The 10,261-nt window shown below is 38.4% G+C and overlaps 1 protein-coding gene across 7 annotated transcripts in view; it reads left to right on the top strand.

Annotated features, from left to right (window-relative positions):
* ERBIN (erbb2 interacting protein) overlaps window positions 1-4,913 on the top strand; it is a 113,167-nt gene extending 108,254 nt beyond the window's left edge. For all 7 annotated transcript variants that reach the window (XM_061342635.1, XM_061342640.1, XM_061342638.1 and 4 more), the window contains 3 exons: window positions 231-323; window positions 913-987; window positions 2,291-4,913. In XM_061342635.1, coding sequence (XP_061198619.1) covers window positions 231-323; window positions 913-987; window positions 2,291-2,398 — 276 coding nt within the window. In that variant the 3' untranslated portion in view covers window positions 2,399-4,913. The remainder of the gene's footprint in view (window positions 1-230; window positions 324-912; window positions 988-2,290) is intronic.
* The last annotated feature ends 5,348 nt before the right edge of the window (window positions 4,914-10,261 follow it).

The following is a 10,261-nucleotide window of genomic DNA, read 5'->3' on the forward strand; positions in this document are numbered from 1 at the left end:
TACTGGTGTAAAGCTTATGAACAATAATACATGATGCAGTCTTATTGGAGTCTTGTTCTGAATTAATGGGATATAATATTTTCTTGAACTGTGATAAGGGCTTTTTTCTAATTTTTTTTTCGTTTTAAAACTTTTGTTCTCCTGAATTCCTTAGTAATAATTTCGTTACAGTAGCTTTGAATGCAGATTTTTCAGCCAGTTAGTATGTAACTTTGGTTGTAACTACTTAGATTCGAGTGAGAATTGACAAGGATCCAGAACTTGGATTCAGCATATCAGGAGGAGTTGGTGGAAGAGGGAATCCATTCAGACCTGAAGATGATGTGAGTATTTTATACTAATGCATCTCAAAATCATTCTGATTAATATTTCTAGTGTTTAGCAGTAAGTGGGGGTGGGGGAAAGGTATATATTCCCCAAACCACTAAACTCCAGGACTGGAAGTTAGAAAACTCGGGACAAATGATATGGAAAATTAAGGTGGTAGGTAACTAAAATGGTCACATGTCAATACAGAGGTTTATTTTAGCTGAGTGGTTCTTACACAGTTCCAGGTATCAGTCAACAGATGTGACATACTGAATTATGGAGTTTACAATTAGGAAGCTTCTTAAAATAGAACATGATTTAGCCTACAACCATATATCTGGTGGTTGATAATCTTGATGTATATATCTGCTAAATTAAACTAAGGCAGATCAGAATTTGGTCTTCTGTACTCCTTTAAAGGCAATTCTCCTGGATTTAACATCAGAAAAGGAAGGCGGTCAAAATCCAATCAACCTGTAGAATAGTATTTTATTCTCTTAGAATGGAAAATGGAAAAAAATGTTTTTGATTACATCTGTTTCATGCTATCCTACTATTCATGAAATAAGTTGTCAAAACTGTTTTCTACACTTGTTCTTCAAGGGCATATTTGTAACCAGAGTACAACCAGAAGGACCAGCATCTAAGTTGTTGCAGCCTGGAGATAAAATAATTCAGGTACTGTAGTCATTTAATCAACTAGCCTATGTAATATACCAATTGATTTTTTGTTTACACCTTTTCTAAGAGGAGAATGTTCAATTTTCAGATAGATTACCAGTATCTTTTCCAGAATATTCTTACATTCTGGGATGATGCCTGATGCCCTTAATTTTATTCCATCGAACATTATGAAGGTGATGCAAGCTGAAACATTAATCAATTGGACCATTTTTTTCAAACTCTGAATATTTTTCACCCTTTTAAAGGAAAACAGGCCTAATGTTGCTTTTCAAGATGGAATGTGGGCATTTCATTAGGCTTTACTATCATTCAGTTATTTAACTCGTGGTCATTCACATGCAGTGTTCTGAATAATGTGTTGTCTGAACACCAGCACGTTAGGACATCCTATACCAATGATGATTTGGAAGGGTTATTGCCACTTTTGCTGTCTGAACAGTCTGAATGAAAAATCTTTGTCAGCAACCCTAGACAGATATAAAAAACACTGCATTTACAACAAACGATCCAGCTGGTAGCTGAACAACAGCAAGTGTTCAGTGACGGATAAGGAGCTGGAGCTGCACCAGTTAAGGTGCAGAGCATGAGACCAGTTCCTTCTGTCACTGTGTGAGGGGCAGTAGCTCAGGGAGAAAGGTTGGATGCATAGCTGGAAGAAGTAAGTTTAAACTGTACAGATCTGTCATTCTGCAAGATTTTACCACCCAGGCTGACATGAATGTGCAGTAGTACAACCTGAGAAGTTGAACCATAGCCATGTTTTCCCTCTCTTTTGTAGGCCACCTAGGTGTGCCTTTGTTTGCCAAGCCAAACCTGTCCCAGGAATGACAATGTAGTTTAGAGTCACAGGAATATTCAAGCTGGGGCTGACCTCAGGAGGTCTCACACCCTAAAATGGCTCCCAGTGGTTTTTGTTAAAGGCTTCAACAGTTCTAATTTATCACTAATGCCATTTCTAATATTCTGATATTTAAACTAGGATGTATAATTTGTACTGCATTGGCTTTTTTGTTTTTTTGGTTTTTTTTTCGTATGGCTGTATTAAGACTGATGAATTAGATGTCTGTTTTCTCCTTTGGTTATTTGAAATACCTTTTAGGCAAAATTCTTCAAGAGCTAACACAGTAGTTTAATTTCTTGTACCATACAGGTACATGTTCAACTCACATCGATAACATTTTCTGCATTACTGTAGAATTTGGTTATTTAAAACCTTAAATAAAAACATGAAATATGACAGGTTTCACTAACATGGCATAAGAGACCGTCGCTTTTAACTTTAAATATTTCTTTTTAGGCTAATGGGTACAGCTTCATCAATATTGATCATGGACAAGCAGTATCTTTGCTAAAGACTTTTCAGAATGCAGTGGAACTCATCATTGTGCGAGAAGTTTCTGTATAAGTACTGTGATGTGGGGGAAAAGCCAGCAGGATACATTGAAGGACTTATGAGAAACTGAGTATTTTGCCTATTTTTATACATGAAAGGAGCTCAAAAAGAATTACGGTAATTACGATCAAAATTTGTACAGGAGATATGAACTTGTGGTTAAGGGAGGGCATACCACTGTATGGAACATACAGGAAATAATTTTGGAAATGCATATGGCAATTAAACTTGTTTTTAAGCATTACAGCAATCTAAGGATCACACCTCCAAGAACAAACCTGTGTTGTTTTTTTGTACAGATGGTAGGTTTATTTTTGGATAATTCATACACATTACTAAACCTTGTGCAAGGCTTTGCGAAGCCTCAGTTGTAGCCAATGGACAGATGGCAGGGCTGTCTGTCCTGTAGCTGTTTATTGCCTTTATTTTTATTTACTAGATATTAATGTGTTATGCTGAAACCACTTATTTAGATATGAAATGGGGATAAAAAACGTTGGCTTTGCTATGTGCACATTGTATGGATGAATGGGTAGATGGAAGGTGGTGCTGGTTGGACAGAATAAAGGTCAGGTGAAACAACTATCTATCTGCTATCTAAATCTGGCATCAGGAAAGAAGACAAAGTGTTTAGCTCTGGAGTGTACGTCTACCAATAGAAAATGCAATAAAAGCTTAAGGTGTTTTCTAGGAAGACTGTAACTACAAACTTGTGATATTTTACAGGATTTGTTCTTAATGTAGTCATTGAATATTCATTTGCCACATGATTCGTGTTTAGTTGGGTTTTCTTGCATACATAATTTTTTCAACTGTACTGTGGAAATGAGCCCAGCGGTTTTTCTCTGCTGTGGAAATCCCAATTTTGTGCAAATGGTGATATTTTTATCTTGGTAAAAAGTACTCCATTTTAAACTTACCAATTTTAAAAATGAAACTGAAATGGCCAGTTTTTAAGGTTGTTGCCTGTAGTATAAATTTAAAAACACACAAAGTAAATGGTGCAGGAAAGGTTACGAGAGACATCTCAGTTTTGTTTGGCCTTTGCATTGCCTTGTTAATCAAAAAGGAAACCATACGCATGGAGCTAGGTAACCAAAGCAAGTTTGTGAAACTTTGAACAGTGATGGAGAATTGCTGTAGTGAGATGGAGAGCAGAGGAGGAGGGTATACTTACAACCAACCAGTTTGTAATGATGTTTCTTAAAGGGCTGTTCATACAGGTAACATTAAATGTGAACTAGACACTTCAGAGTCATTAAAGGGTTTCTAACTATATTAATGTAATAGTGATTTACCACAGGCTGCCTTTGTTCCTTATTATTGTATAAAATATTCGATTATGCTTTTGTTAATTTTGTTTACCAGAAACATTAACTTTATTTTTCTCTTTCTCCTTTTTAATTGAATAAAGACTGCATAATGTGCAGTGATAATTAATACACGGTTGTTATGGACCAGGGAAAAGTGCCATAGAAGACCAATAACTGTTTTTAATCAGGGCTAATGATTAGCCTGCCATTGGAGCAATAGTCACTTATTGCAATTCATTTTTAATTACCTTTAAGTTGGTAGTTTGAGACAAGTATAAATTGATTTTTTTTCAGCCCATGTATACAAAAGTAAACGCTTTTAATACAGCTAGCAAAAACACCAGCCTCTACAATGAGCTGGAAGAGAGGGGGATTTTACATAGCTAGTGGTAATAAACAGGCAGTACTTTTTAAATAAGTGAACTCAATATTATTGCACTTCTTTCAAAGATGTTAACTATTGCTTATTGTACTGTGTATAGTTCTAATAATTTTAATTGAAACCCTTTAACAACTCTTTGTATATTTTAATTCTTTTTAGTTGATTTTCAGTAATATTTACATAGAAAAATGATTTTTTTGATATATTAGCAGAAATGTGCTGTATTTTGATAAAATTCACTTATTTTCTGTGTGCTGTTAACCTTCAAAGAAAAGAATGAGAAACATAGCTATATAATGGCAGGCCTCAGTGTTCCCCTTCTACGATGTGTTTTGTTGTTTAGTTTCTATTTTTTTATTGAAAATGCAAAATATTCCCATCACATCTTCATTACTTTTAATCAAGTTATTTTTATCACACACTACCTTTTAAAGGGAATGCATACAGACAAGTCCTAAATTACCTTGGTCTTCTTCATAACCTGTATCTTTGAGAAGGGAAAAGTCCAAAAAGCAGAACTGATTCTTTACTGATCTTGGACTGACTTTGTATACATTTTGCAGTACATTTAAATATATCACTGAGGAATTATACTGTATTGTATTTTGCTTTAATGGTAACAGAAGTTTTAAATGTTGTTGTGTCACTTAATTTTCAGATTTATGTATCACAGGAAAATTCTACCAAAAAATTGTTTGGCTGTGGTAGAACTATAGAAGTAGAGATTTATAGCAGGAAGTTTAGTACTTCTTGTGGAAATACTTGGCCAAAGCTTGTCTTCAGTAAATTAGCAAATTAAGCATCTAATAAAACATGGATTATGATGATTTTACTCAGTAAATGTTGGAGTTTTCAGTGGATTGAAATGTGTTTGTTCCTTGAGTGTCTGTGTGTGAACACGTGTCAAACTAGGTGATTTTTCAGAGAGTGGGAGAAAGGTGTCTCCTGAACTAGTCCTGCCAGGATTCAGCAGGAGGAGAGGCAATATCATCACTTTTCATTTGAATACACCTTAAACTACATTTTGAATAGAATAAAATCCATCAGCAGCCTAAGTTACTCAGCATGGCAGTGAGTTGAGGCAAACTATTCATTGTTTCTATTCTTAATATAGTTCATTAAAGAATCAGTTCAACTGATACAATGAAAAGATGAAGTCTCCCACATATTTATTATGTAAATATTTTTTAGTTTCTGTTTTGGACTGGACTTAAAAAGTGTGTATATACTTGAAAGCATTCTATGAACACAAACATAGCAATAAGCAACACACAGAATCAAACCTTTATGATTATTTGGGTTTTGCTTAGACATACTCCCTTATCAACAGCTATGAAATGTTTTTATTGATCAGCATTTATTCAACATTCCAAATTTTTGTACATCATTAGACTGTTTCTGAGGTAACACATGGAGAATAGAATAAACTAATGCTCTTTAAAGCTGTGTGTAATTGACTTATTCAAGCTCTCAGAAATTCTCCATAACACTATTTTATTCTTCTGTAGTTTCTGTATGCCTCAGTACCTTATGAATATACAGAGACACTTACTTGTGTCTCTGGCTCTGAGCATCTCAGTGGCCAGCAGTTTGTCTGCTCCGGGTCATTGCAACACTGGGTTACGCAAACTATTCTGTGAGTAACCCCGTCTTGCAGTGAAATCAGCTAGGGCAGCCAGTGGCTTCCCTCCTAAAGTGGTCTTCATCTGCTGCAAACGTAAGTAGTTTCAATAGCAGAGAGGGGTGACCATGTCAAGGAGCAATGTTAAAATGAGAGCACTCTGATGAGATGCACAACGGTTATATGGTAAAGAAAGTGAAGATCCGGGCACAGGATTTCCCAGGAGAGATAGATGCAGGTTTACATCCAGAATTCCTGGAAACCACCTGACAAAGTAGTAACACAAACTTTTTAGTCTTTTTTCCTTGCATACGTATATCTGACATACCAGTATCACTCGGGTTCCTACTTCCTTTGCACAGAAAACTGACTAACCGCAACAGGTTACAGCCCTGATAACCCTGGAGCATTGGGCCCCTCCTTACTTAAGGTTTTCTGTATCTGCTTCCCTACCTGGACTTGAGCATTCTCTCCCCATTCATTTTTCCCTTGTGAACTTTCTCTTTGAAGACCTTTTTGTTTTCTCTTATGCCTTTTACGCTTCAAATTTATTCTTTCCTGTTTCACAGGTATTGTTTGTTAGATATGCCTCATTCCCATGTAGTTGAGCCTCTGGTCTCCTACTTTGGTTTGTTATCCAACAGTTTACTTTCTAATCAAGCACCTGCGAATGCTGGGTCCAACTTGTGCTTTTCTGGCTGGAGGCATTTTTTTCAGAGAGGAAGTGCATTTTTGGTGTGTTATTTCTGTTACTATGGATTAAATTCAGTTTTGGAATGTTTCCAGAAGATTCTGTTGCACCATCTACCTTGAAATTAGGTTCCACTCCATCAAAAGCTTCATTACTGTAAGATCGCCTCTGCCTGAAAGAGTTTTTATTACATGAAAAACTGAAGTAGCCGAAGTAAAAGTGAACATTTCTGTTTAAGAACATAAAGTGGCCAACTGAAAAAAAAAAAAAAAAAAAGACCTGGTGCTTGTCAATTCAATGCCTTGTTTATATGCTAGCTGTGGTCCTGCAGCACTGATGAATTCTTGGCTGAAGTATATAAAATTTGGCTAGAAGTTGACTATTGGCTATAGTGTCTGAATTTATCTTGGCCAGTTTTATGTGATTATATGATTTCTCACAGTCTGTGTAATCAGAGCCATGTTTCACAAAGATCAAGGACACCATTTCAGTAAGTTTTCCTTATGGCATAGGTTTAACCCCAGCCAGCAACTTAAGTCCAACCCAGCTGCTCACTCACTGCCTTCCCCTGGTAGAATGGGGGAAGAGAATTAGAAGGGTAAAAGGGAGAGAACTTGTGGGCTGAAATAAAGACAGTTGAATAGGTAAGTCAGAAGCCACTCACACACAAGCAAAGCAAAACAAGGTATTAATTCACCACTTCCCATGGGCAGGCAGGTGTTCAGCCGTCCACAGGAAAGTAGGACTCCAATATGTGATGGTTACTTGGGAAGACAAACACCATCACTCTAAACGTCTTCCCCTTTCTGCATCTTCTGCCCCAGTTTTATATGCTGAGCATGATGCCACATGGTGCAGAATACCCCTTGGGTCATTTGGGGTCAGGTGTCCTGGCTGTGTCCCCTCCCACCTTCTTGTGCACCGCAGCCTACTTGCTGGTGGGGTGGTGTCAGAAGCAGAACAGGCCTTGGCTCTGTGTAACCTGCTCAGGAATAACGAAAATGTCCCTGCATTATCCATACTGTTTCCAGCACAAATCCAAAATGTAGCCCTATACCACGGGCTTCTTAACTACTAAGAAATAAAAAATAACTGTTCCAGCCAAAACCAAAAGAGCCATGTATCTCAAAAGAATAAATAAAAAAAAAAAAATAGTAAAATCAAACAATAAAAAAACCTCTATCCTCAAAATCTTCCTTTACTCAATTTTTGCTAGTCACTTGTGTATAGCTGATTTTTGGCAACATTTTCAAGTTCTAATAACAAATCACAGAACAGTTTGGGTTGGAAGGGACCTTAAAGATCGTCCAGTTCCAACCCAATGGACAGGGACCCTGTCCACCAGACCAGGTTGCTCCACCTCATCCAACCTGACCTTGAACACTGCCAGGGATGGAGCAGCCACAGCTTCTCTGGGCAACCTGTGCCAGGGCCTCACCACCCTCACAGGGAAGAGCTTCTGCCTAAGATCTAATCTAAGTCTGCCTACTTCCAGTTTAAAACCATTCCCCATGGTCCTTTCCCTACATGCCTTTGTGAAAGATCCCTCTCCAGATCACCAGAGGGTTTAGGCACCCTCTAGTCACTGGAAGCTGCTCTAAAGTCTCCCTGGAGCCATCTCCAGGCTGAACAAGTCCAGCTCTCTCAGCCTGTCTTCATCAAAGAGGTGCTTCAGCCCCCTGAGCACTTTCATGGCCTCCTCTGGACTTGCTTAAGCAGGTCCATGTCTCTCTGGTGTTGGTGGCCTCAGAGCTGGATGCAGGACTGCAGGTGGGGTCTCATGAGAGAAAGAGTAGAGGGGCAGGATCACCTCCTTTGACCTGCTGGTCACGCTCCTTTTTGATGCAGCCCAGGATACAGTTGGCTTTCTGGGCTGCGAGTGCACACTCCAGCCGGCTCATGTTAAGTTTCTCATCGACCAACACCCCCAAGTCCTTCTCCGCAGGGCTGCTCTGAATCTCTTCTCTGACCAACCTGTAGCTGTGCCTGGAATTGCTCTGACCCAGGTGTAGGACCTTGCACTTGGCATGGTTAAACTTCATGAGGTTGGCATCAGCCCACCACACAAGCGTGTCAAGGTCCCTCTGGATGGCATCCCTTCCCTCCAGCTTATCAACAGAACCACACAGCTTGGTGTCATCGGCAAACTTGCTGAGGGCGCACTCAGTCCCACTGTCCACGTTAGCGACGAAGATGTTAAACAAGACCAGTCCCAACACTGATCCCTGAGGGACACCACTCATTACTGGTCTCCAGTTGGACATCAAGCTGTTGACTGTAAATCTTCAAGTGGGACCATCCAGCCAATTCCTCATATGCTGAGTGATCCAATCATTAAATCCATGTCTGTCCAATTTAGAGACAAGGATGTCATGGGGGACAGTGTTAGACACTTTGCACAAGTCCAGATAAATGACATGAGTTGTTCTTCCTTTATCCACCAACACTATAACCCCCATCACAGAAAGCCACAAAATCTGTCTGGCACAATTTGCCTTTAGTAAAGCCATTTTAGCTGTCACCAGTTGCCTCCCTATTTTCCACATGCCTTAGTATAGTTAACGAGGAGGATCTGCTCTGTGATCTTTCCAGGCACTGAGGTGAGACTGACTGGCCTGTAATTCCCTGGGTCTTCCTTTTTTCCCTGTTTTCAAAGTCAGGATTATGTTTCCCCTTTTCCAGTCACTTGGAACTTCAATGGACTGCCATAACTTCTCAAATATGATGGACAGTGGCTGAGCCACTTCATCCACCAGTTCCCTCAGGACCTGTAGATGCATTTCATCAGGTCCCGTGTACTTGTGTATCTTCAAGCGATGATACTGAGCTGTGGAAGGTTAAGTTTACATGTAGCCTGTAATGTCCTTCTCAAGGACTGTGTCTAAATAGAGAAACTGGTAGCAGATGAACCAGATGCTCTACAGAGAAATTCTCAATCACTTGCTAATGTTGATGATTTGTGAAGGAAACTGCAGAAAACAAACAGCAAACCAATGAAAAGAGGGTAAAGCCTTCTACTGAATTGTAAATATGCACTGGAAAAATACATGATTTGAAAGTATTGTGCCAATGCTCCTAACATCATAACATTTTAGCATATTTGATTGATTTTTGTCTGCAATGACTTCCATTCACAATAGAATAATCAACAACTGATTCTGAATATGGAAAAGTTATTTTTTGCTGAGAATTTTGCCAGAAGTAAGCTGAAAGCTATGGCTCTTTGTCCTGGGTTCAGTAGTAGCAATCGTTTTTCTACTTAGTAGCTGGTGCAGTGGAGTGTTTTTGACTTTCAGCCTGGGAACAGTGCTGATAACTCCAGTGTTTTTAGTTATTGCTCAGTAATGTTTAGTCTGACCAAGGACTTTCTGAGTCTCATGACAGAGAAATTTTCCCTAGAAAAATGTCTGCTACTGCTGAACCCAGGACACTCCTCTATGGAGAAAGTGAAGTTTACTAATAAGTACTGAAATAGACATTAACAGCTGGTTAGCTGACTTAATACTAAGTCCTGGGACAAATTAACTAATAATGTAAAATTATCTCATATGCTAACTGTAATGAGAAATGACTGATGAGGTTGGAGTTGATGCATGTAAGGGTTAGAAACCATGCTGAAAATTCTCCAAACAGATAAAACCTCTGAACAAATTGTTGCTGCCTTATTTTAATATTAATAATAATAAAATTAAAAAAGCTATGAAAATATACTTGGTGATTCAAATTATGTGACAGTCTCTGCAGTAAGGGATATGTGGTAGTTTTTTAATTGTAGATTGTAATTATTCCATTATGGCATTAATCATGATGTGCTTGTATTTTAAGACATCCGAAGATACCAAAACATCTTAAAGACCTGTAAGAGAAT

This window comes from Neopsephotus bourkii, unplaced genomic scaffold, assembly GCF_033783945.1.
Source record: "Neopsephotus bourkii isolate Nb327-2 ecotype Australia unplaced genomic scaffold, CSIRO-AGI_Nbou_v1 NB_1810, whole genome shotgun sequence".
In the NCBI taxonomy this organism is placed as follows: Eukaryota; Metazoa; Chordata; class Aves; order Psittaciformes; family Psittacidae; genus Neopsephotus; species Neopsephotus bourkii.